Genomic DNA, 27979 nt, shown 5'->3' with positions numbered 1-27979 from the left:
CCAACCAAACCAACCAACAAGCAATATACATTCGTTTGTAGCAGACGACGGCGGCCACATTTATTGTATGTCATCAAGCGTTATATCAGAGTGTATGTGGTCAAGGCTACAGTGATGGTTGAATTCGACGAAGGAAACCCGATGAAGACCAGCAACGGGTAGCAGGAAATGTGCGTTGATAGTGAGATTTCAATATAAATTACTGTGAAAATCAGCATGGCGACAGGGACGTGAGCCTCCCGGATGTCAGTCCACCCAGCGCTGTGGAGCAGAAGACCATCGTTCTATCTGTTCTTTCCCTGTGGTGAAAAAAAAAGGGAGATCAGAAAATGGGATGGGACACACGATCGTAATTAGTTTTGTTTTCTGCGTGGTCACATGGCATTACGTTAACCTTCAAGTCGCTTACAGACAATATTGCGCGGCTGGTTTGTGCAATTAAAATCAGACGGCGCCACTGGCGCCGTGGCCTTGGGGAGCGCTGCTTAATATGGCCTCGTCCGCGTATCCGCGTAGCGTCGTCTGCTCGGCGTCACGTTGAAATGAGCAGACGGCAGCGTCGGGAAAAATAAAAAAATGGTGGCACTAATCACAGCTGGTTCCTTCCGCCTCAAAATTATCACGTCGTCGTCGTGCGCTTTGTGGCCCGTAAGTTCGAAACCTACGCTTGTATTTGCTTTATATTTGCGTCCTAAAGCTCTGAGAGCCCATGTATTCGTCTATATTTTGCACGGTTTCCAAGATCTCTCAAATCCTCGGAGATAAGGCTTAGCAGGCGTGTCTGAGCAAACAGCTGATCTTAATAATAACGACAAAACATACCTACCTTCACACAAAACGATAGCCGATTTTATCATCTATTTATTGCTGTCAGGACAGTGGGCAGGTAGCAGGCGCGAGTTCTGAACGAAGCGGGCGGTCGCATCTGCATGGGTGCTGCCACGTTGAGTTGCAACCGCAGTTACTGGCGGTTGCTGTAACAATTAAAGGCATGCGAAGCAAATGCGAAGTAGAATAAACATTTCACGTATCGCTCTAGCGTAGTACGTGCCAAACAAACGCAAATGTCGCAACCTTGTCAACCTTTAGGCTGCAGCACGAGTCTTGCTTACACCATGCTGCAACCAGCTTGTGTGGTACACGGCCGCGACCGCTTCACTGGCCCAAAGCCACTCACGATCACGGGATTAAACATGGCCGCGCCCGTGCGTCGCTGCGGAAAATCGTCTACAGAGCGAGCGTACGTTTACCCAGGGCCTTTTTCTGAAGCACTTCATTTCGTTTTTATTCTTAACGTATTTTATTTATGCCACGCGTCGGGCCGAACAATCGACGATATCGCTAACGGCGGGGCGGCGGCGACGAACGAGCAACGTCTGAGGCGATGACGAAGGTGAAAAAGCTTGCTAAAGATAACAATAATATGCGCGTAGATACGAACCACTGACTGTCGCAACACCCATTTTCAGCAAGCGCGCTCATCTGGACGCCAGGTGCCGACTGTCGGCGCGTAGCCAGCGACGTACGAACCGCTAGTTTCTCGCGGCCGTTTGCTTCGTGCGGTCCGCCAATTCCAGCGGACCAAGGAAAGAAACAATTGCTCCTTAGCAGCTTCATTAATTTGGGTCAACGCTGATGATCCTTCAATTTCGACGCACATTTGAACGAGCAAGCCCCATCGCTCGCAACGTACGGACGGCTAATACTGGTTCGAGCAACGGAACTGAAAACGAGGGACAAAGAAAGGACAGACAAGGCCGTCGCTGTGCTAGTGCTCTCAAGGACAAAGAGGGGATGCAGGCTACGTCCGAAGCTGTAGATATACAGCCCAGTTAATGTGACATTTCAGTGTCGCTGAACGTGCAAGTTCTGGGGTCGAAACAAAGAGAATCTTGGCCACTCGGTAAGTGAGTCAATTCAATTGCTAAGCATGTATTTAAGAAACTTAGAGGCCCACTAAACCCACTCCGAGTTCAAAGACGAGAGAGTGGTTTCTTTCTCGTCTTCACTACCCTCCCTACAGGCGCTATCTCATCCTCGGCACTTATTTATTCTTAATATAACACGTGTACAATGTCAACACTAAGCGCTGAGCCTGTCAAGATTTCGCGCTTTACGGCTACGCTGTTAGCTCCGCTTGCGCAGTCGAAAACGCCCTAAACGAAGTGAAATAAATTGATCGCGCTCTAGAGTCATGTGGGAGAAGGCAGCGCGGACGTGCGACAGCATCGCAGAGCAGGGTAGGAGAGTTCGGTACTGTTGACTGAGAAGATATAGAAGATGGTTCACGGCCTTCGAGTCGTCTTAGGCAAGTGCACGAGGGACCGTGTGACTTTTCATAGCATGATTTACCCATTGGAGCAAATAATGACAGGCATGCATGCAACACTCCCACACGAGCTCACAATACTCACTGCCTCTTGGTCGGCCTGTTCATGGGCATGATCTTAACCTTCCACAATTGCATCCTGGGTGAAAATACGCTCAAGAAGCTGTTGCTCTTGTACGTGATGAATGCCTTCTTGATGTTTCCCACGTGTACCGGCGTCTTAGTCACAAAGCTGTAAGTGGCCTTCGGGTACAGCGTGTCGGTGCTGAAAGATACAGCAAATTATTCGGCAATAAATTGAGGTGGTATTCACACGGAGTAAGTAACCACCAGCGCGAACAGACGCCCACAAGAGAAACGACACGCAGATTGAAGCGTTTGTGTGTGTCTCTTAGCGCTGGTATTTCATAGCTCCATGATTAACCATCTAGCTCAAAAAGAAGTTTTGATTGTATTCACACCGAGGGAAAATCCACCTATCAGCTGCAGAGGGGCGCACCACGTGACCACCATACGTCATCGCGATCGTCAGGCAATGCGACCCCCCCCCCCTATGCTTACCGCTGCACAGTCTCTTACGATTACATAGATGGAAAATACGGCACTGCGGCGCTGTTTTATGCATCATAAAGTTAAGAATATTTTATGGTATTCACGGGCATGCTGGAATGTGTCAGATTCAGATTGGCATTGTTCTCAGAGAACCTGGACACCTCGAAGACGCGTCTAGCTAGAAAAAGTGCTTGTCTTTGTTCCATTCTTTCTCCGTTGTCCGCTCCGGTGCTGTTTTTTGAAGATGGATTACCAACTAGCCCAATCTGAAGCCTTGTAGCCAGAAACGTTCCGAGTGTTACAATATTTTATTTTGCTCTAAAGCATCACGAAATGAGTTTTCTTTTATTTTTTTTTCCTCGTGTTACGCTAAAACAAGTCTTTTTTTTTGTTTTGATAACTTCTTCGTGGATGTATAATCGTACGAAACGTAAAACGCACCCCACTGCCGCTAAAGTTGCATTGTGTACACTCGCTGTGATATAGCTTAGCACATGTCGCGCTGTTTAACTAGAGGGCGTGGGTTCGATTCCCGGCCACGGCAGCCACATTTCAATGGGGCTAAATGCCAAACAACACCCGCGCGCTTAGATATAGGCGCGCGCCAACGAACCGCCGGTGGTCCAAATTAATCCGGAGTACCACTCTACGGCGCGCCTCATAATCATATCATGATTTTAGCGCGTCAAACCCCGAGCAATTATTATTATTATTAAACTTACACGATAGACGGAGCAGAGCGGGCGCTGATCTTGTCGTCCAATTATTTATTATAGTAATTAATTAGACAAGGTCAGCGCTCGATCTGTCAGAGCTTGTAGTCTTTGTTGGGATGGGTTTGTCATAGGCTGCAATGATATAAATCACGTCAAAAGAAAAAGAAACACCGATGGAGCTCATGACGACACGACAGAGCTACACAGAATCATAAAAAAAATTAAATTAATTGATTGATTAGTTGAATGATTCATTGATTGATTTGTTTGTTTATCACTTCATATGGGATGGGAGACGAATGCAAAAGCCATTCAATGATGGCTTAACGCAGTCCTTCGCCCCCGTATGCTGGCAATTACAGCAGCAAAGGCACAGTCATTTTGCTTACGTTGTCGTACATTTTGACAAACCATCGTTGTAAACACAACATTGTCATACATTTTGAGGAAACTATCAAATGACTAAAACACATCATTAGATGTTTCCTCACGCAGAACGTCATGCATTAACTCACATCACATCTGCATGGTACACCAGCACACGTTTATTTAGAGTGTATCAGAAATCAGAATGTATTTAGAGTGAAGTCAACGAATTCCATATGATCACCATTATTACGCACCCGCTGTTGACTTTCATTTCACACTCGTCCCTCGTTCCTTGGAGTTTAAGAATCAAGTCGCCACTTGCTTCGCTGGCGTCAGGGTTGTTGAACATCTCCAGGTTCACCAGGTAGTGGAATGCTGCGAAAAATGAACAAAAACCAGCGGGTGTTCTTCTGAGACTGCCCATATGTCGCCAGTGTGTTTCGCCGGCTCTGGTACTTCCAGCACATACGGTCGTGAGATCCCAAGGGATCCCCGCCAACCTCCTCTAAGCGTAACCGACCTCCGGATCGGCTCCCCTCTCCTGGAAGTAAGAAAGATTTAAGATGGCCGCTCGAGAGTTTATCGAGCGGCCGTGGTTTTATTAAATAAATAGATAAATAAATAAATAAATAAATAAATAAATAAATAAATAAATAAATAAATAAATAAATAAATAAATAAATAAATAAATAAATAAATAAATAAATAAATAAATAAATCGCGGGTTTGACTCTCGATTGCATGCCGCGCAGGGCGAAACGCAATAACGTTCATTACCGAGCTTTGCGCACGTTAAGAATCACAGGCTGACAGGATTATTACGGAGTTATCCACTACTAAGTCATTCGCACTCCGTTGACGCAATACTTCGCAAAGTGAAAGGGGCCCTTCAACACTTTTTCAGCATGGTCAGAAAACGCTGCCGATCGGTAGTCGAGGCTCCCGAGAACACGCGAGCCAAACGTTATAGCGCAGCACGCGGCCTGGGATTTACTATATATTCGCGAAATCAACTAAAAAGCGCTTCCTGTTCTCTCGAATGAAAATTATGCTTACGGCATCACAGACATGCTGCACGCCATTGGCTGACTTGAACATGGCGCGCTCGATAGTTACTGCGACCACCGCGAGAGGCCGCCACTCGCCTGCGCGCGCGATAGCACTGAAAGTACGCCACGCGTTCGAAAAAAAAGAAAAAATCACAGCATATCCACGGAGTGAATGATGATGAGTGGGCGAAGCTGCGGAGGTTCATCGGTAAGCCGTGAATCTTCCGTGAATTCTGCCCAGTACATCATCACCGACGTGAGATCGGGCGGGTTTATACTAAAGGTTCGATGAGTTATAACGACTTGCAGCTCACTTTAATTTTACATGTACGCTGTGAATTTTCATTGTTTAGAAAACCATTGCTTTAGAAAACATCTGGCGTGTTTCGTTAAGCAGCTGGCGTCTTTTCGTTTTGCTTTAGAAACATCTGGCGTTCTTTCGTTTTGCTTTTACAAAACATCTGGCGTCTTTCGTTGGTTTATTTCATCAATCAACGGCGTTTTGAACAAAATTTTTATTGTTTAATCACGCACAGGAGAAATCTCACCAGGCACTACCTTGGAGGTAAACAATGGCTTCTAATGGGAATGAGAGACAGAAGTCGGCTTTTAGCTAACACTTACACTTCTACTTCTACTAACGTTTCCTACTGGAACATGCCAATGGCTGCTAATGGGGAATGAGAGACAGGAGAATTCGGCTTTTAGTTAACGCGCACGCTGCGAATTTTTTATTGTTCAACAACGCACAGGAAAAATCTCCCACCGGCACCACCTTGGAGGTCAAGATCTGGTACTAGCGTTACGACTGGTTACGCACTACTACGACTACGAGGGAGGGACGAACGGGTGCCGCCTTAAGGAGCTTCGCCCCTAAAAGAAAATGTGCTCAAGGTTAGGAGGCGCGCGTGACGTAACTTCTTCCCCCGTGCCATCCCTCCCTGCTTAGCTTCCAGCGCTTTCGTCGGGGCGAGAGAAGAGAGAGAGCAATTACAGCGTGCGACAAATCTGTGTAACTCCGCTCGTACTGGACGGATTCTAAAAATTTTTGCCGCGTTCGAGTCGTGAGACAATAAGTCCCTTTAGTGAAGCCAATCCACGGCTACTTGGAAAAGTGTTGTAGGGCCACTTTAAGAAAGCCCAGTCTTTCTAAACTCCGACGTATTGTCGGGTACTTGGACGGATGAAGAATTTTCACTCTTCAGCTGGGGGGGGGGGGGGGCAGAAAGGTCGCTCCCGCATTGCTTAATTTCTGTGGCTTTAAACCACGATATGATTATCGATGCATGTCGTTGTCATGGACGTCGGATTTGACACTAGCTGGGCTTGAATATAGCGTACACCTATTGCTAAGTACACGCGTGTTCTTGCATTTAGCCCCCATCGAAATGCGGCTGCCATGGCCGGGTATCAGACTTGGTATCCGTAGGTGCAGAACTTCGATATAGCGTCGCTCTACCGATAAGTTTCGTTATTGCGTCATTTATGAACTGCCAAGCCTCCTCTTACAGTAACTGTGACGGTACTTCCGTTTCATCACCGTATTATTACTCGATTCGGAGCCGCCTAATATTCTTCCGAGTGTTCTCTAAAAGGACCAGTAGTTCAACCTATTATAAAATAAAGGGGCAGCACTACCTGTGTTTTCTTGTTCCCCTTTTTATGGATCACTATTTCTCCTCTGGTGAGAACGACCTCGCTTCTCTAAGAGCATAGGCGTGCGCAGTGTTCACCTTCAGGGGAAGGAAGGCGGGCGAAGGGTCATCGCAGCGCCCCCCTCCCTATTAAGTCAATGTATGGGGCAGACTTTGCGCCCCCCCCCCCTCTTAGATGACTAGGGAAGGCGACCGCCCCCCTGCCCCCCCCCCCCGTCCCCACCTGCGCACGCCTATGTCCAGGAGTACATTTTGGTTTATGAGACATGCGTAATATTTTTGCAGTTTTCATTTATTTGAACGGACCCTCGCCAGACTCCGTTGAAATTTGGCCAAGGGGGGAGGGCTCCGGAATTTGTCTTCTTTCTATTTTTTCTCGGGGCACGTCATCACGGGCTCCGCATTCGATGAAGAACCGAATTCGCAGGCCGTGGTCGCTGACGTCTTGACGTCTTGAGGAGCGCCTGTTGCCCTCCTTTTCAAGCGGGTCTCCGTAGAAAGGGAGGACACCGTACCTTCTCTTCTAAATATTGACCGCTTTAGCGCTGCGGAGGCGTGCCATGTCTTGTAGGCGCTATTGCCACCAACCAATACACGTGCTATTTTTTCTTTCGCAATGCCCAAACTTGGTGATGACGTCCTTTCAAGTCCGAGATACGTGGACTATAATTTTATTCCTATACTCGCGGACAACTTTTCTCGGCAATGAAGGGAAAGCTACAGGGGCGGAGCTTCTGCACGTGTACTCCTACGCGAAGTAGTCCGGTATGGCGCGCGTTTCACACCACTGTGGTACACTGTAACTGTGGAAAGTGATGGCGGCGCGCAGTCAACGTTTCATATCGACGTAGACGCCGCTTGGCGTTCGAGGTACGCGTAAAAGGCGCGATTTTCTCACGCGTGCGAAAACGCAAAATGTCAAGGTATGTGCACAAGTGCTTACCGCAGAAAGGAGGCTCCCTATTGGTGCCGATGAACATGCGCACCGAGCGACTCTCGTTCTTGAAGCGTTTCCAGCCGTCCGCGTGCATTCCCATGCGGGCGCACTTGGAGCCATCGCGGCCGCAGTCCGAACAGCGACCCTTCTCGAACATCGCGTACGAGGAGCAGGCATACGAAAGAGATGAACACTGCACGTCGGTGATGGACTCGATGACGTAGTCGATCGCCCTCTGGTGGTGGCAGATGCCGATCGCGCGGGCTCCTGCGTTGGTCGAAAAAGCTTTTTAAGAAAGGGAAAATAGACAACCACCCATTTGTAGCAGAGTCACAAGAAAATCCATACGGATTTCTCAGAAATACAGCCTCTTAGTCGCCGAAAAATTCGTCCTGGTCCGGGGATCGAACCCGGGACCAACGCCTTTTCGGGGCGGTCGCTCAACCCATTGAGCTAACCAGGAAGCTAGCAATTGGCAGCGCGAGGGCGGATTCATCGACAACTGGAAGCAACTGGACACATATTGCTTTTTGTTTGGAAAAACTTTTTGTCAACGAAAGTGAAACAGTCGAAGGAAATAGCTTTATTAGAAACAATTCAGGAAATGCATGCAGAATATCTGAACCCGTAGCTTATGTGCCTAGTGCCTTTGAAGAACACGGAGAATGCTTATAGCTCAAGCACGCGCATATTTACTCAATGAGTAGGAAAAGTTTCTTTACATGACGATGTATTAATGTACACACAGCAGCAAAAGTTTACGGGACGCCGGCTCAATTGCAGGTGCGAATTTCTGCTCTGTTAGTGCATGACATGCGGGCCACAAGCCTGACCGAGACTTTGTAAACAGTGTAGTCTATGTATGTATGTGTGGTTACCAGTGTATATATCATAATCATCACCCTGGAGCACCTGGAGTAGCATGTCAGGCGAATAGCCAGGCAAACATCTCCAGCTTTTCATTAAAACATTTCTCTCTCTCTCTCTCATCCTCATCCAGCGATTTACTATATAGGTCGCAAGAACTATTACGAGTTGGAACATTTAACTGGAGGCTATGTTTCCATAAATAGCGAGAATATGGCTTTCTCGAAAATTCCTCGTCCCGCAGACTTTTGCTGAAGGGCGTACCAATTACGCAAGTATTTGTTACCAAGGAAGATGTTTCACATTTGGCTTTACTCCACCTTATAGCACCATAGAGGTATAATAATTCGTTCGATCATTTGCTTTGCCACTGCCCTCGATTTGCCTCTGAGAGACGAACACTTTCTGGCGCGTTGCGACGATTGGACGATAGATTAGCAAACCGGTTTTCCTAGACTGCTTAACCTCCCTGCCTTCCTTTCTCTACTATTTCTTTCTTCGGCCACTCTCCGTGAAGATGCTGCTGGAGCACCGTTCCCATCGCTCGTCGGCTCACAAGGCAGTTAAAGCACTTTTGTGCTTTTTGAGGACAACGGGCCTAAGTGAACGCCTTTGACAAATAGTAGAGTGCTACCACTACATACGCGTCAGGGCATTTACTGATATTTTCCATCTTTCCTTCCCTCTTTCTGTCGTCTTTACACTACCTTTTCCCATTGCTCGCAGAGTCAGTTTGGGGCTACAGTTTGTCTTTTATGGCAACAAATATAGTGCTAGTCGGTTCTGTTTGCTTTGACAAACAGGAGTTCGTGCAACCATGTTTAGTGCTCGTGAAAATGACTACCAAAGGCACGTACTGCCGGCGACCTGTTGAGAGTGACAGTTTCACCAGGAATATCTGTAATGAATTTCACTGTTTTAATAAGTGGCTCCCTATTATACAAATATTTTCTTTACAAAAGGCGGGTCTCCGCATAAGTTCACCATCTTCACAGCAGCGTCAACTGCCAGAAAAAAATATATTCAGCGCTTACAATCAAGGGAAGAATGGTGGGGGGGGGGGGGGGACGCTCAGGTATGGCTATATGAATCCCTCCTCAAGAAAGAGGGTGTGCCTTCGCCTGCTTACCAGCAACACATGCACTCATATGTAGGCCATTCCCAACATCACCTCATTTACAGATAGACACATATAAGCAGCCTATGTCTAACCCTCCCCCTTTCGAAGGATAAATAGAAAGTTCTTTATTGTGAAATGAGAGGGCTCAAGTTTTTTGTGAGGACTGGCGACACGTTGCCGGACTACCAAAAACTTGGAGGACTCTTCAGCTTCGCTTTCAAAAGCAGAACGCGATAGCGTAATCGAGGCCCCGTGCGCATCGCCTTCAACCGTGCCGTAAGGAAATGAACGTTTGTGTGTGCAACATTGACCGTTTAAAACAATTCTAGTATGCCTACTGCAAGTACACTTGCGAAATGACCACTACGCCATAATTCTTCCTTTTGTAAATTGGCGAAGGACCTATACTACGCGTCCCTAAGTGCCACGCGCATCTGGGCAGCTGCGCACTTTGTAATGGGTGGGCGACTTTAAACCACCCACTGGTTGCGCATTTCCCTTGTTTTGACGCCTGATGCGATTCTACGATTTTGCCACGCAGAATTACATGCGTTAAGGAAACTCCTCCCACTACATGACATTCTTATAGCGTTTTGTTACGAAGCAGTTTCAAGCACTGGAGTGGTTCTGTGGTAGAACACCTGCTTGCCGCACAGAAGGCTTGGGTTTGGTTATGACTTGGACTGAATATTCTATTATTATTATTTATTTGAATCAATCTCAATTTTTCGCTCACGGACAACGCCGAATTTTCGCTCACAACCAAAGACGCCGTCACCGACGCCGGAATTTCTGCGAAACGAGCTCTTTAACACTATCGACTTAAAATAGTTCAGTGCCTCAGGGTTTCCAGTCATTTAAGTAGCAGTCACTTGTACTAAGGTGGTGTGCGTTCGGTACTGTGGTTTATCATTCCCCCTAAACCACCCTGATCAGGCCGCTCTGACTCTACTGAGTCCCCCCTTGAACAAAGGTAGATTGAAGCTCTGCGTATGCTAGGGTGTATATTAGAGAGATCAGGCTCACCGTTGACGAGACCCTCCGTGACGAACTTGAAAACTCTCGTGCTGAACTCGCATCCGGGCATCTTGATGCCTCCGTTGGGGTAGAAGTCCACGTGACCAACGGGATCGTACATGCCGAGGCCCTCTCCTTTCACTGGTCGGAGCGAGGAACGATGCGTAGGGATGAAAATCAAGGTGAACGATGTGTTTCCGCGAACCCTACTCTCAAACAGGAAGTTATCAACATCGGTTATCATAATTTCGTTCTTTCGCGTGAGTCTGCCATACATCTTTTGTGGTAAAAGAAAGTAGGCGTGCTGACACAGACGAGAAGAGATCAGAAAAAAATTAGCCTAGCTTGCACTGGAGGCGCAATGCTAAAGAGAGAGCGGAGCCGATGGGCACCTATGTAGTCCTGGATTTTGCTGTTCTGCCAAGTTTTGCAAATTTTCTCTTTCGTTCTTTCTCTATTTCTTTTATTTTCTAACTTCCGTCTTGTTTTTTGTTTGTCTTTTCTTGCCTCTGTTTATTCCCCATTCTTTCTTTCTTGCTTTCTTTATTTGTCACTTCGCATTCTATCTCTTTCTGTCGCTGTCTATTCCTGTCTCTCTCTTTCTTTGATTGTCTCTACACCTCTCCGTCTCTTTCGTTCCCTCTATTTCTCTTTCTTTCTATTCTATGATTTACTCTCTCCTCTTCTTCTCACCCTCAAATCTGTCCTCCTGACCCTCACTATCATTTCTTCCTATCCTATAGTATACAAGGCTATGCTATGCTCTGCTAGCGTGCGTGGATAGACGAGTATTTAAAGGGACACTAAAGAGCAAAACGATTTTTCTCGCATTAGTAAAGTAGTCTTCCACGATACCAAAAACACCACGCTTTCTGCGCGAAGACGCTTAATAAGCGAGAAAACGCGCAAAAAGAAAATACAGGTGGCGACGCCACCTTTTAGTTACCGCACTATTTCCGTGACGTCACATATTTTTGACGGCGCCTGCTTAGGCCTACGTAGTTCCTAATCGGTTAAATCGAAGTACATTGTCCTCTGAGGGGGCCAGAGAATTGACATAACGAGTTTGTTTAAATTTCGTCGAGCCAGTGGCGCCAAAATACGTTAAATGCTCTTTGAAGTCTTTTACGTCACGAATTACAAAGTTCGGCGCGAAATTTAAAAATGAAACTTTGAAGGTTTTTTCCTCTAATAATAAACCTATGGTGGGGAAATAAACTACACAAGAGTTCTCCGAGCACACTTTATCAATCTAAACCAATTCATTGTTTCTCTTTAGTGTCCCTTTAAGACGCTCGCCCTCGAATTGCGGGTACGCGGGTTCGAATCTTTTTTTTTTTTCCTCTAGAATTCGTCTCTTTCTCTCTCTGTGTACTCGTTGTCTCACCCATCAGAGTTATTGCATCCCGCGCCACAGCAATCGGCGCACGTGTTTTGGAAGCGAAGCAGAAGATGAAGACGACGAAGATGAAGGAGAGGACGAAGAGAGCGCGTAGCTGTGCCATTAGTGGTTGCTAGGCAACGCGAGGCGCTCCGAGGGGTTTTTTTGTGCACACCATTTTTTGCACACCAAAGTTGTTAAAACAAAAATGCCGTGTTGATCTCTTCTGTGCTGATCTCTTGTGTCCGTGTTTGCACGCCCACCTCCTTTATCATGGATCCGTACCGACGAGCTCGACTTTCCGTCGTTCTAAGATTCTTTTAGGACCTTCCTTTCACTACCCCCCCCCCCCCCCGCTCCCCACTATCTTTCTCTCTCTCGCCGTTTGATTTCGGCGTGGAGACGAATACGCGTCAGCAAGTCTGTTTGCGGTTTATTTGAAACTGCTATTGGCCCACAGGATGTTGTAAACGAGAGTGAGAGAGAAAACAAAGGCTAGGGAAACTAGGGCGTTCGACCTGGCGCAATTGTCCGGTTTGCTACCCTGCCCTGGGGGGAAGGGGCTAAAGATGAGAAAGTACAGAAGCCAACACTTACGCGAACGCGGGAATGTGTAGCGACGGCCTGAGTGACGACAGCGCATAATACACCCTCACGTAGAATATCGTACCACGGGAACGCAGTGTCGACGCTCTGCCTCAGTTACATCCTATTCTCCGTTCTCATTACCCGGAGTGGAGGGTAGCAAATCGAACGTCTTTCTGGTTGACATGTCAGCCTCTCTTCCTTCATTTTTATCGGACTCCAGAAGATATAGGGTTTGGGCGTGTTGCTTGGTCATCGCTAAGCGGAATACATAACGTAGAAACGAACGCAGGACAGGACGACTTTGATGCCGTCGTCTTCACTCTTAAAAAAAATGGAGTGACCCTCTCTCCTTTAAGGGAGAAACGGCGATGTCCCCAATGTTCGTCTTCAAATGGAGAAACCGTTCCTCCCTTTTCAATGGAGAAACCGTCAAAATCAAGATGGCTGACGCCAAGCCAGTGAAGCGAGCAATAGATTTAGGCCTAGCGAGCGCATCGATTCTCGACTGATAAAGAGTATGCGGCACTGGCAGTCACAAAAAACGGTCCCGCTGAGCTTAATATCGAACGCTATGACAATAAAATCAAGCAGACAAACCTGTAGTGATGAAAACCTCGCGAAACGGAACGACGGAACTCGTACGTTTCGCTCGGCCAGCGAGACGGCGTTCACTTTAAAAGAGACGGATACTGCAAAGGGGCTCTCACACGGAGACTGTACGTTACGCTTGCTGTCTTTATTTGTCGAAGCGTCACACGGTGTAGCGACGTTATCCACGCGTTTGTGCCTCCAAAATGTACATTCTGTCGCATCAAAACAATCCCGGCGCAGCAGAGCATAGTTTCGATAGATAGATGTTCAACTTCATATAAGTAGGTGGAGCTATGAGAGCGCCTCGGCCGCGAAGTAGGTGGTAGCTGGCGCTATCTAGAGGGATTAAACAATACAAAAAAAAAGTTGTTTCTGACTGAGGCGGCGTACGTCGATACTGCACACGGGATTTCGGGGAGGTGGGCCCATTCATGGATTACTCAAGGACACCGGAAAGTTGATACGCACGTGTTCACTAGGCAGACAGTACGCACATTCAATTCAATACATACACAATTCATTCGCATGTATAAGACCTACAACACAAACAATTCATTACAGACGCATACGTACAGACGTTTACACATACCCCTCTATGAAGCGCTGGCGCTTATATAGTCACTAAATTACAGTGGACCATAGTGGCACAAAGATGCGTCATTTTTCTTCAACTCTTTACGATTTCATGGCTGCGTCACAATATACGCCGACATTATTAAATGTTAGCTATGGCTTAGCCAAGCGCACCAGTTAATCTAAAGCCGCATGATAATGAACAATATAATTACAGTGAGTTGATTAGTTAGTGCGAAAACGACCATATTGTGAACCGTTCATACCATTCCGGCGACATTTTGAAGTAGCGCCATCTTCCGACAGCGGCCACAGATGAAATTTCTCTTCTTATTTCTTTATTTTCAATAGTTACTGTGTGAGGGCGCAACATCGGCAACATAGTTCAGATTCCGTCGCCTTCGTCGCGTCGACTTCGTTGAGTGGTTTGGCGTTAACATCTGTTCACATTCTGTTCATGCGTTGACCACAAGTATGACGATGGGCCATGGATTCTTTCAACTGCTAGCCCTTCAGTGACAATGCTTCTGATGCGGTACGGCCGTCTCATTTGTGTATACGTACGTTACAACGCGGGTCGTGCGAAGAAACAAGACAAGATGGCCTCGCACCGGACGGTGGTCTTTCGAGAGCGATGTCAGTGGCTCTTGGCGTCGCGGCAGCTCGATTACTTGAGTAGAGAAACTGGCGCTACACCGCGCGAATTATGGAAAAGAACGCTACCCACACTACGTGTTCTGTAATATTTCAGTACGCTGCACCTACATGCTGCTCTGCTACTGTTACGTCACGGTATTCGCCTGGCGTGTGAAATTGTGGTCATTGTGCGACAACTGTGTAGTTGTCGTTGTGGCGGTGGTTTGTCTTGAGTTAGATTTGGAATACTCTTTTCACAAAGGTGAGTGAGAGCGTTAGTGATTACCCACTGTGCACAGCTGTCATTAGAAGCGCATTTTGTGTTGAGTTTCGCACGCCAAAGCAAAATCCTGAGAACGAGAGATACATACTGCACGCGTGCATAAGTCGGTCCTAATTCTCAGTGATGACATGCGTATTCCAGAACGCATGTGATTGAGAATTTTGGCTTAACTGACAGAAGTCATTGACTTATTTTTCAGATATGTGCAATTGTGATGCAGGTTAACGTTAAAATGCGGCCACGGCGGCCACATTTCAATGGGGGCGAAAGGCAAACAACACCCATGTGCTTATGTTCGGGTGCACGTTAAAGAACCCCAGTTGATCGAAATTAATCCGTAGTCCCACACTACGGCGTGCCTCATAATCATACGGTGGTTTCGACACGTCACGTCAAACTCCAGCAATTATATGTTATCGTACTTTCACGCATGCACTGTCCAGTGGTATCACGTTTGCTAAAATGTAAAAATTAACCTTCATGCTTTATATTGCTTGTTGTATTGATAAGTGCTATAAGTGCTGTGTAAAACTAAAAACGCGTGCTCTAGCCAAGTATGTTAACGCCGAAAAAAGTTGAATTATTGGTGTACCGTCGAAGGTGTTCATTAAAACAAGACTGTTTTGTGAAGCGGGACTTACTGTATATATGACAAGCAGATCGTGCGCAAGCGTATACAAACAACACGAGACACACAGAAGTATGCGGCGCATCGCGCACACGCCGAGCCTATATAAAAAAAAAGAACTCCACACACGTTACTCAACACATAGAACAAAAACAATGAACGTCACTCGTGTGTTGCTCGCATCAATCCTAGGTACAAGTAATTGCACGCGACTGGCCGAGATCGGTAGCACTGGATAGTCCGGTCTGAGGCTGCCGAGTGAGCGCGAAAGGGCAGCCGCTCTCCGCAGCACGGAATCAACGGAATCACGATTGAACTCGGCGTGCGCATGCGCGCGCGCGCAAGTCACGTGGTTGAGGAGGAAAGTTGCTCCCTTGGCGCTTGCCGCAAGAGGGCGCGACGAGTAAATCGTCCGCAAAGGAGAAAGTCGCGGCTCCGAAGGAGGAACGGAGCCCGTTGCTCCATTCTCGCTCCCTTTTTTTTTAGAGTGTTCTTGTCCTGCGTTCGTTTCTACGCTATTCATTCTTCCTATAGCTCTTATTGAACAACTTACGTATGTCGAGGACGAACGAGGCACCGTCGGTGTGGACGACATCTACGAAATCGGCATCGGTGGGATCAAGGCGGACCTCCGCCGGCATCTTCTGGAAGTACGGTTCGGCTGGATCAAGGCCTGAAGTCAAACAGGATGAAAACGTGGCTATAAGTCTAGGCAAGTCGGAACCGAACTGCAACTGTTGCATGTAGCCAACTGACCAGTGCCTTCCAATACTTCACAGCTACTAGCTTCAAAAATAACCTGCGTGTTTCGATATTTGTTTGTTAGGAAGAGTAGTAATTAGATAATAAACAAGTGTACAGCAGATGAACGAAGTCTACGCCTATTCGGCGCAGCAACACAACACATCTGCAGGAAAGATTGCTCAAGAATCAGGTTGCACACACGTGAAAAAAAGAACGTTGCTTCCTCAGTCACAGGAATTTGTTCATTGAAACGAAAGTGAAACGTGTTTTTATAGAAGTAGTTGCAGCTTTGTTGGACTTTAATAGAAACGTGTAAATTAGAACAGGGTCTACTGCGAAAATGGGCAGCAGATTAAATTGCACCCCTTTAAAATCGACATCGGCGGAGCTCCATCGCATTTTCCTCTCACCCAATGGTCCGATGCGCATGGCGCGGTGTGTCTCCCAGGTCTTATGTCATTTACTTTCTGTAATGGCGTTTCACGGCTTTCTCATTTTTGTGTTTAAATGTCTGTTAAAGATTTTTGCTGTCATTGTCCAAGTCATGCTGCATATCAGGCCGTAATTCTGATAGTTCATCCGCTCTCTCTCTACAGCTGACTGTTCTGGTATTATGGCACATGTTTAGAGTAGCGGTACCTCATCGTACGAATGACACATGACGACATGATACTCACTTATCATTTTGTATACTTGATCACCACCGTCAAAATGCGGGGCTTCCGCAGTATTGTAGGACCGGTGGATGACAGTACAAACGACTGAGGTAGTTAACCTCTATGGGTAAACATGGTTGCCCGACAAGAAACTCAACTAAAACTTGATTACATGTGTAACAGCGTTGCGCGTGTGTACAGTCAGCCAAATCTTTAACTAGAGTGAGCGAGCGGCAGTTGTTTCTGTCTCACCATATGACTAAATTAGGCTCTAAAAAGGATGACGGCAAGTGCATGCCCACAAAGCACGTGCCCACAAAACATTTTTTTTTTGCAATTTCGTTCCGTATCATATGGCGCTGACACACAGAAAAGTCGCCGCTGCGCACGCTATAGTTAAAGATTTGGGCGGGTGTACAACACAGTCTGGTTGTGACGGCCCTGTGATTTGACGGTTATGAGCGGCGCGCGTTAGAGGGTTCAACGCTTGAAACACGATACTTTAACCGGACGGCGGACGGCACTTTTAGGGGCGAAGCTCCTTAAAGCGGCACCCGTTCGTCCCCGTCGTAGTGCGTAACCAGTCTTAACGCTAGTACCAGATCTTGACCTCCAAGGTGGTGCCGGTGGGAGATTTCTCCTGTGCGTTGTTGAACAATGAAAAATTCGCAGCGTGCGCGTAAACTAAAAGCCGACTTCTTCTGTCTCTCATTCCCCATTAGCAGCCATTGGCATGTTCCAGTAGGAAACGTTAGTAGAAGTAGAAGTGTAAGTGTTCGCTAAAAGCCGACTTCTTCTGTCTCTCATTCCCCATTAGCAGCCATTGTTTACCTCCAAGGTAGTGCCTGGTGAGATTTATCCTGTGCGTGATTAAACAATAAAAATTCACAGCGTACATGTAAAATTAAAGTGAGCTGCAAGTCGCCATGACTCTCATCGACCCTTTAGTATAAACCGGCCCGATCTCACGTCGTTGATGATGTACTGGGCGTGAAGCTGCGCGACGCCGCCGCCAAGATCCTGCCTTACGAGAGCTTCGCCCCACTCATCATCATTCACCCCGTGGATATGCTGTGGAATTTTTTATGTCACCACGGAGTGCTGTTTGATTACTAGCGGAGGACACATTCAGTCACAATCTTGCTCTTTCATCGTGCACCACGCACTGTATTAGCTGACGATGTCCTCTGTGTCTTGCGGTGGCCAAAAAAACCGCCAGCAGCCACGGGCACTCCGCGTGCACTGCGTTATAATCGCTGAGCACTGTATGCCCGTGCACCCGGTGAGAAAAGATTACGGGACACGAGATTCTTCACAAATGTGGATTCCCGGCTAGGCTGAGACGATCTGAAAGTCTCAGCTTGCAGTAGATTTTGCGATCTGCGTAGCATTCCAATAAATTATAAGCGCCATACATTGACAGGGAACAAAGTAGCATTGGACTTGTCAAACTTGTCCCGCATCATCTTGCGTCCGGGTGTACGCGCAAAAGAAATAATTACTTGCCTGTGATTCGTCCGAGGCCAGGTATTCGTTCACCAGCATATCCGGCAATGTGTGATCCCAAGCTGTGGCCGAGTATGTGAAACGATTCCGGTTTTGCGCCGAAGATGGCCTGTATCAAATAAAACCAAGTTTATTTTGACATACAACTGATGTTGAGTACCGTGGCCAAAAGTCAAAAAGGCTCCACGTGGTCCATGCCCCCGTTTTACAGGCGGCAACAAAACAACGAAGGATGAACCCGGTTTGACAAAAAAATGTGTAATATCCACATTAATAACAGTGAAACTACTGTAAGGGTAACTATGAAGAAATAATAAAAGAAGTGAAGCGTATGATGTACATAATGAGTGGTTTTCATAGATACAGCTCGTCAGGAGTACATTTAAGAAAACTATACAAAATATACAGTATTGTATGCATAACTTCTTGGGTATATGGACTATATTATACAGCAGCATATACAGAAGGAGTTCTCACGCGTAGTATAAAGCGAAACAAAAAATAACTATGCAAGAAATACACCTTATACATATAGAACTTTACACATATAAGCACCTTATACATACTTCTACTTGCGTCGGCCAGCGGGCTCCACAAGGCCTGAAAAATGCTCATGTAGCTTAAATCTATCCCCAGTGCTGTATTTTCCGTACAAACACTGAGGTAGTGAAACGACAGATTACTTTGTCGTCTTGTGCTCTAAGAAAAGGGAAACTTGTTAATTGCAAATTATGAGAAGTGAGGAGGAAACAAACTGCGTGTTCCCGCTTTTCGTAGTCTAAATTGAAATGCATGAAAAGGTACATTATTTTGTCCCCGATAGAGGCCTCTCACATGCGACACTCGACAGTACCCACGGAAATTACGTTGAAAAACTACTGTAAGTTAGAAAGAAAGGTAACTTTTTTTAAGGGCTCGTTTCTTTGTTAGACACAGCCAAATGAATCCAAACAGATAATTAGGCAAGGGGAATCATAGGGGACGTTAACTGTTGTCCTTAACTGCAGTGTAGTAATTGTGACGTAAACTAAAATTGTGAACTGTGAATTAAGAAGTTTTGAAAAGTTGGCTGAAGAAGCTTTGAGTTGCTGAGTTTCGCGGATAACCTTATATTTTGATTTTGGCTCAATAATTTTCACAAGCGAGACTTGAGGGATCAAGATTGGAATCTTCTTTTGTTCACAGTAAGTTCGTTACCTTTGAAAAGTATTCATTATGGATATAACTATTTGAGTGCAATGTCCTCGTTTTTCCACATGGATTACGTTCACGAAGTCTATTCGGCCTATCACGAGAGGGGAGACGGTTTCTTCAAGTTCGAATAGTACTCATTTCTGGCCTATTTGGTATAATCTGTTCACTTCAGCAGGCATGCCACCATATACATAGATATACAACACAAACAAATAGGCCGTAAGACTGAACAGGTGAACTTCTAGAAGGTAAGATAAAAGGCAGCTGTATCGTTTAACCTTTACCTTCTACTTCAATGTGTTGTCATTTCTGTTAAGATAGATTATTTAAGTACTTGCGGTAGAAACAAAATGCTTCCTAATCATGGCTGCCAAGATATCGCTGTTGCTTGTGGTGGCTATGGTGGCTCATTTTCTCATCTAAAACAACTTTCACACCGACGCTGAGACGCCTCCGAATGCTTTTTTTTTTCGTGTGTAAGTGTATTTAAATGATGTTTGGTGTGCTTGTGTTGTGCTGGCTACTCCGCTTCTTTCACATGATAGTTGCCGTCGTAATGTAGTCAACAACCGCGAAACTGCACAAATAAATACATGAATAGACATTCACACACTCAGTATCATACTGCAATATAAATGTTCATACAGCAGATATTGGCCCCTTGCATATTTGGTCTCCCTTGATTTCTGCCCTCTAAATGCAACCGTCATGAACTGAAACAATAAATACGGCAATGGTTCCCTTCGTACCTGAAGTTTCTTAATGAACGCGGCTATTTCGGCTCCGACAAGCCTTGTGTTGGCCGTAGCCTGCGTATACGGAAGACCATTGCCTCCTCTCCAGTCGACGATGATGACGTTGTAGTCGCCCACCAATAGGAACGCTGTTTTCATGTCCTTTGAGCAAAAAAGGAAAGAAAAAGAAGTAAAATTCTTGTAACTGCGCGTACTTTGACTGAGGGCGTGATTTGCACAGAGATCAGAAATTGGTACAACTTTGAAAAACAAAGAAAAACAAAGAGAAATCCCCGTAACTGCATGGAGCCTGACCACGTTGGTGGCGTATTGCATAAAGTGAGGAATTGATACTACAAACACGCGCCAGTGTTCAGTAAGCAATCAATATACTAATTCTAACATGCTAGTTGAAGTGCCCATATGGCGCTGAAACATAGACGGTAACAAAGCAACTATAAAAAAAAAAATGAGGACCACGCAGCTTGCAATGGAACGAACAATGATACGATTAATATTAGGAGATCGGAGGATGGCAGAATGGGTCAGGGGACACACAGGGGCATGCTGATATCCTAGTTTACATCAAGCGAAAGAAATGGACATGGGCTGGCCACGTAATGCGTAGGACAGACAACCGATGGACGGTAAGACCAGCAGAATGATTACCAAGAGATGGGAAAAGCAATCGAGGAAGGCAGCCAGTTAGACGGAGAGACGAAACCAAGAAGTTCGCAGGTATAAAATGGAATCAGCTGGTACAGTTTATGGTAAACTGGATATAATTGGGAGAGGCCTTCGTTCTGCAGTGGACGCAAACAGGTTGAGAGTGATGATGATGATAGTAGCATATGATCCAATCGTCTGAATGTGCTAGCGAGAAATGTGGACACAGCAAGAATGCATCTCTCGGTTATACGGTAACTCCAGTGGACTTGTGGATGAAGCTACATCAGACAGGTGTTGTTGCACGCCATTTTACGCAATCTGTTCTGGCGCACAGAAATGTAGGGAAGCAGAAGAATGCCGGGAAGGGGGAGGGACTATGCAACTTGGATGTAACACAGCAATATCTATTCCTATTGCTGGGTTACATTTAAGTTTTATACCTAGTTATTCAGCTCTTTTTTTTTTTTAATTTTGTAAATTCAGTTCAGTACTTACTAAAAAATGTGAATGTTCAATGCCAGAAAGGTAGTCCTTCTGGCGGTGGGTTTTAACATTTACTTAGAAATACAGCAAACATGATCAAAATCAGTGAAGCGGTTGCAGAGTCAAGTTATTTTTCGTTCCCATTCATTTGTGCACATCGAGGGCCTATAAAGGAATTACACGGGGGTGGGGGTAAAAATACAGTAAGCGAACCAATAACATGCTTCAATAAACAGCGTTAAAACGTATGAATTACATAACGAAATATAGCATAAGCTGTTCTAAACATTTGAGATGAAACAAAACAATCAATAATACAGTTAGCGATGTATTCTTTGTAGCGGACTTAGTTTCTATGGTTAGAGCTGGCTTAGAAGTCCTGCCTCTGTAGCACCACGCGATCAGCGATTTTAGGACTGTTGAGGAAGAGCTTTTTCTTAATCCAAGAAGCCGTAAAAGTGGCTGGTAGGTACGGCGCAGTTCTTGTACCAACCGCGCCGAAGGGGACCCTTTGCGACATGGCGTCCTCATTTGGAGACGCGATTAATGTTTGCCATTTCTGTACGCCATTGGCAAGGAATAGACCACAAACGTTGAGCTAATGGTAAATTAAGCGTTCTTGTCGCCTAAAGTTCACTTATAGCACTACTGGGGGAAATACTTTGCTGCTCACGATCGCTTCGTTGAAGGCAGTACCATGTTTAATGAGATGTTGGACGTGGGGCGTCTGGCAGGAATTTTCAAAATATTTTTTTTTTCACCAATTTAGAAATGAACGCTGTCAGCAGATAACTGTCGCATGTAACTTGAGTGGGTCGTTGAATTAGGTTTATGAAAAAATATAGCATAACTGACTGTACAATAATTGCATAATTCTTTGTTTCAATTACAGTTTATTGCTGCAAAATACACTATAATTTGCTCTAAAAGAAGGCAGAGGTTCGAGGAAAAGTAGAAGCCTGATGGCATGAAAAATCCGTAAAAACGGGGCGTCGCTGAAGCCACTGGCGTAACCGGAGGAGGGGGCTGCCCTCCAGAACTCTCCAGTTTTGCATGTGTATATATACACGCGCACATACAAACGCACACAAGAACATGCATAAAAGGTCATTGAACCCCTTCCCCCGAAAAAATTTACTGGCTACGCTACTGGCTGGAGCCAACGTTTCGAGCAGCGGACTTGTATTTCTCAGACTGCTTCAGCAGCTTTCGCAGTTGCATCCTCGAAGAAGACAAGTCCTTCTGAAGCAGCCTGAAGAAGTCAAGTCCGCTTCTCGAAACGTCGGCTCGAGCGACACCCGTGTCCCCGAATTTTTCGTCTATAACTTGTTCTAACACTTCATATTGCTCTAAATTTGGTCTCCAAGACCACGACATAAAAATATGTAAATTTCACGCATTTATAAGCTGTCGATCGTAATGCGTGTCCCAAAGGGGTATACGTAATCGTCCGAACCTTGAGCCAGGCTCCGAAGAAGACCGTGTCCAGCCAACCGTGCGTGATGATCTTCGTGGGCTGGCTGGCATTGAAGTGGCTGCGACCGATCTGCTCCACCGTGGAGTTCCACTTGAGGTAGTCGTGCTGCGTCGGGTTCTGACGCGTGTACACCAGGAACTCCGTGTTCACCACCCAGCGTTCCTCGGGAAAGAAGTTCATCGGTCGGTACAGCGGGTGGTAGAAAGCGCCGCCGGTGCTGAGGCAGCCCAGCTCGCCGTAACACCGCCACGGCTTCTTGTCTGCTTGGGAAATAGCGAGCCACACACAAAACTATTTCACCTGTTTGGAGATGCCAGTAAGAGAGAGATAGAGTGAGGAGGAGGAGGAGAGTTGAAGCAAAGGAAGCGTGGGGTGGTTAACCAGAACAAGTGCGCGGTTTGCTACCCTGCAGTGGTGATTGGGAGAAGGAACCAGAAAAAAAAAAAGCTCTTCCGCCACCGGGAAATGGAGAGCACGTGAAGCTTCGCGTGTGCGTGCCTGACGTACTATATTTCTTTCTTTCTTTCTTTCTTTCTTTCTTTCTTTCTTTCTTTCTTTCTTTCTTTCTTTCTTTCTTTCTTTCTTTCTTTCTTTCTTTCTTTCTTTCTTTCTTTCTTTCTTTCTTTCTTTCTTTCTTTCTTTCTTTCTTTCTTTCTTTCTTTCTTTCGCGTTGCGCAATGCTCCCTTCTGTTTCCTACCTCCACGCGAGGAATTGGACCTTCAACCACGTGCTAGGCTCTGTCATAACTGTCGCTATATAGATAAGGATCCCGTTATAGAGAGCTTGCATACTCCGCTGCTTGTTACGGATTATATTGCAAGGCTCACGCTCCTGTACATACGCGTATGATTGTGACTATAGTCTAGCGGCCTCTCCTAAGGTACACAACAAGCATGTCACCTGCCGACATGGTTCCGCCGAAGACAATGCCACTAACGCGCAGAAAAGGAAAACATCTACATTGCGCCCTTGTTACGAGGTCACAGAGTGCCCCTCACGCCTCGTAAAACACTCTTGTGAAAGTTGGCGATAATGAGAGGACAATGTACGAGTAGTGCCCGATAAAGAAGGATGACATGCCACACTACTTGTTCCGGGTTCCTATGAATAACGTGCGCTTATGTATGTTGTCTCTCACTAATCTAGATGCTTCTCGTAGCGTACACAACGTCTATGACCTGTCAAGATATGCCCTGATGAGCATAGTTCCGCCAACGACAACTACCATGCTGAAAGAGGAAACATTTAAATTAGCCTGTGTTACAATGACACGAAGTGGCCCTTACGTTATGCAAAGCGTTCGCGTCGAGGTTTTGCGATAACGACCGAGCAACGCCTGTTTGTTCCGTCAGGTTATCTCCTTTATCTAACAAAAACTGCCACACCCGATACAACTTCTAGGAAGGTGCGCTTGAAGTGCGGTCAAGTCAAGCGCGATATTTGCATGCGCTCATGTCGCAAGGTGTCGGACTGGTTCGTGCAAGATGATTTTGGCAAGGTTGGAGATGTCGTTATAAGTACAACGGCACTCCGTGCGTTGGGTTCTTCGTTTTATCTGGCACGCACTGCCGCACACTGTGGCGTTACCAGAAGAGCGTGCGAGAAGTTTTAGGCAACAGTGCGCGGTGGTATATTAGAAATGCGAGAGCTTCATGACAGTATTTAACTTGGCATTTTATTGCCGTGTCCTGTACCGCAATCTTCCTTTTTCAATATTGCACCAAGCATTACGAACCATCTGCGAAGCTTTGTGAATTCAACACAAGAGTCTACATCACTCTCTCAGTTCTTGTATAATGTAGGTAGCTATTCTCACGTGGTTTAGCTCTATTGTGTTCGTTCGGCTTCCCTGAAGTGTTTTGTAGACCCGTTAGTGTTTGTAACTTTCTTGCTCATGCATGCATGTATGTATGTATGTATGTATGTATGTATGTATGTATGTATGTATGTATGTATGTATGTATGTATGTATGTATGTATGTATGTATGTATGTATGTATGTATGTATGTATGTATGTATGCATGTATGTATGTATGTATGTATGTATGTATGTATGTATGTATTCGTTGCACTGCCCCTTCATTCTGAATGTATGCGTCTGTATACCGTGAGGCTAAAGACGAACAGGAACAAATGAAAACAAGATGCTGATAAACGACTATAAATTGGTTGAAATAATGAAGTTACGTTTAAGAATACAAACGCAGTGAAAAAATACCAGAGGCAAGCGATTCAGACAACATGAGCTGAAGTGAAAATACAAGCGCTACGGAAAGGGAAACTGCCAATCTGAAGCCAACATGCTTGCAATTATAATTCACGCCAGACTTGCACACGTTACAGAAAATAAGTAACCGATTACAATTACAATTACTTCCTTTAAAATGTAATTGATTACAGTGGTCGATTACTGCCCCAGAAAAGTAACTCAGCAATTACCGAAATGTAATCGATTACTTTTGAGTTACTTTCCTTCGAAATTTTATTGCTGTAAGAGAATAACACAGGTTTACTCAAACAACAACGACCTACTGTGGCTTGCGTGGTGGAGAGATGGCTGCAGGCTTGCGTGAAGGCTGGGAGGCTTACTGTGGCGTCTCTGATATTGCGTTACACGTTGTTAACTTTCAACAGGAGTTGTTTTTCAAAGTTGTCGTCATTGATTCTTCCGCGTTTCGTTATTAGGAGGTCAGCTGCCACAATGAACACTCTCTCAACACATGCGCTGGACGGAAGGGCGGCATTGTAACGTAGAAACACCTTGCGAACCAGAACCTAGTTGCACAGTGCTAAAAAAATTACAGCATATCCACGGGTGAATGATGAAGAGCTTGGGCGAAGCTCCTGAAGCAATCATGGTTACACCGTGATATGTTCAGTGGTTTCGCCGAGTAGTAATCAAAGCGATACGCCGCTTTGATTACTGCACGCCATCTAGCGTGCAGGGTGCCGCCGCTTTTTTTTCTTTCCTTCTTTCTTTCTTTTCTTTCTTTTTTTTCTTTTTTTTGTTGCACGCATATTGCACACATCGCTATGGGACAGCGCCATCTAGTATATCGTCACCCAATTGCAGTTTGCATGCATCTCTATGGGACAGCGCCATCTATTGAATGATACGGGAGACGCGATGGCGGGGGAACGCCGGACGGAGCGACGACCGACCAGGTGATGCTATAAGGAGCTCCGCCCCTAAAGAACCGGCCTGGCCGGTCTAAAACCGGACATGTCTTCTATGAAGCGTCGCGCGTCGCTGTTGCTGGCGCTTGGGTAAGGGTCACTTAAAGGTGAAAATATCGTCTCTGTAAGGACCCCCCGTCTGACAGGACGGGGGTTCCCTACAAACCCTATGTTTTTACCTTTTCCTTGGCCTTGCCTGCAACGCCTTACCCGAGCGCCAGCAAAGGACGGGGGGTCCCTACAGAGCGGTCGCACATTTTTCGGGACGAGAACTGCCGTATAAAACTAGTTACAACTTGATTTTTGGAAAAAAATGTACTTTATTACCGGTAATCAAATACAAGAAAATGTAATTGAATTACCCGGAACTTAACAGTTTCTAAAAGGTAATCGACTGTATTACTTAACTGCAAGAAAATGCAATTGATTACAAGTAATCGATTACTTGTAACTGCGTTCCGTACAACTCTGATTCACGTAGGCTTGTGTCGCGCTGTTAAGCTCGAGGGCACGGGTTTGATTCCCGGCCACGGAGGCCGCATTTTTATGGGTACCGAAAGTGAAACGAACACCCTTAGATTTAGGTGCAAGTTAGAGAATCCCAGGTGCTATAACGTAAATCCCATGTCCCCCACTACAACGTCCATCTGTCTAAAACATAGTTTTAGAACGTGATCTCTCATGGTGTCGCATATACGTCCTACAGAGAGCAGCCCGTCAACCTAACTCAGTGTGCCTTCTGTTACAAGCATCGTGATGTTTTATCGAACTTTTATATGAACCTTAAGCACGTGTGCATACTGATCGCTTGTTATCGTTTTATTTAGATAGTTTTTTTGTTTACATTTTTGTAGAGTTAGAGCAATGTTTGTTCGTTGCAAGTTCATATGTGCCTATGAGGAAATGAACAGCCGAAACGATTTAGCCGCGTATCGGGATAGCCGGCTCTTATGTAGCCTAGCTTTTCGTATGTGTGCACTTTTTAAATAATAACAACAACAAGGAGTTTGTAAATTAGTCCTGGTAAAAAACAAACTCCTCGAACTCACCTTTCACTTCCTGTGGCTTAGTCGGACTTCCTTGAACCGTGTAATGTAAGACTGTCGCAAATGCTAGCAGCGCGTACCAGGCAACTCCTCGATGTCGAACCATGTTGCGTAATCAAAATTCCTGCGGAAGGAATTAATAGCCCGTGAGGGGTCGCTCTGTAACCAATAGTTAATAGAAACTCATCGTGCCCACTCTCCGTTGAAGGGCTTCTGGATTGTCTGGGCTGCTTCGGGAGTGGAAACGAAGACTGCACACTTCTTCGACCAGAGTGCGCATATATCTTGGAGCGAGAAATGTTTTTCGCGAGTGCCCCCTTTAGTATCGTTTCGCAGCAGCAGCACCAACAACAAGACCGATATGCATGCATTTGAGCCGCGTTATGTTCTCATACACAGCGCGATACTCGAGACAACAGATATATACCAGAAGCAGGGGCACAGTGCAGCTAGTCAATATGGTGCGTGTGTGTTCGCGATACTCTTGACTGATCTCGTTTGCCCTTTAAAACCACAAGCCGTTAGAATCGATTTGATAGCGAAACCGTTAAGCACGCACTTGGCATAGGGAAACGTCTTCTTGAAGAAGTGGAAGACATTGACCACTCGATGGGTATACGTGCTCGCGCTCAACTGCTGACCCGAAGGTCGCGGGATCGAATCCCGGCCGCGGTGGCCGCATGTAGGCGAAATGCTAGAGGCCCATGTACTTAGATTTAATCGCACGTTAAGAACACCGGGTGGTCGAAATTTTTCGAGCCCTCCACTACGGCGTCCCTCATAATAGTATCGTGGTTTTCGGACGTAAAATCCCAGCAGTTATTAAGGGCATACGGGCTCGTATGCACGACTTTTGTTACCTTTGTTGTCAACTCGGTGGTTCACGCTGCCAGGCACGGATCTGTCACCTGACGCTTGTTGGTAGGCTGTAAACACTGCGACTACGCGACGGTATATAACGCAGTGTTTGTAGCTGACCTCAGGTCTATCATCGCCTTAT

At 45.9% G+C, this 27979-nt stretch overlaps 1 protein-coding gene and 1 non-coding gene across 2 annotated transcripts; both read right to left on the bottom strand.

The window, feature by feature from the left end:
- Positions 1-34: 34 nt before the first annotated feature.
- Positions 35-27918, bottom strand: LOC119404477 (pancreatic lipase-related protein 2-like). The gene is made up of 11 exons (XM_049418899.1): positions 27840-27918; positions 26983-27103; positions 22734-23017; positions 20141-20287; positions 18198-18306; positions 15845-15964; positions 10621-10752; positions 7614-7874; positions 4221-4341; positions 2415-2594; positions 35-299 (listed from the first exon to the last, which is right to left on the bottom strand). The coding sequence occupies exons 2-11, from the start codon at positions 27083-27085 to the stop codon at positions 212-214; spliced, it is 1545 nt and encodes a 514-aa protein (XP_049274856.1). The 5' UTR covers positions 27086-27103; positions 27840-27918; the 3' UTR covers positions 35-211.
- On the bottom strand, positions 7997-8070 carry Trnaf-gaa (transfer RNA phenylalanine (anticodon GAA)). Its single transcript has one exon. It is a non-coding gene; the product is annotated as a tRNA-Phe (tRNA).
- Positions 27919-27979: the final 61 nt, after the last annotated feature.

Source organism: Rhipicephalus sanguineus, chromosome 9, assembly GCF_013339695.2.
Source record: "Rhipicephalus sanguineus isolate Rsan-2018 chromosome 9, BIME_Rsan_1.4, whole genome shotgun sequence".
In the NCBI taxonomy this organism is placed as follows: domain Eukaryota; kingdom Metazoa; phylum Arthropoda; class Arachnida; order Ixodida; family Ixodidae; genus Rhipicephalus; species Rhipicephalus sanguineus.
Note: the sequence above shows the minus strand (reverse complement) of the source record. Positions and strands in the feature narration are given on the sequence as shown.

Coding starts and splice junctions, on each gene's coding strand:
- LOC119404477 (XM_049418899.1), bottom strand. CDS start 27,085: ATGGTTCGACATCGAGGAGTTGCCTGGTACGCGCTGCTAGCATTTGCG. Junction 23,018..26,982: donor TAAGCCACAGGAAGTGAAAG/GTGAGTTCGAGG, acceptor CTATTTCCCAAG/CAGACAAGAAGCCGTGGCGG. Junction 15,965..18,197: donor TGGCCTCGGACGAATCACAG/GCAAGTAATTAT, acceptor GTTTGACTTCAG/GCCTTGATCCAGCCGAACCG.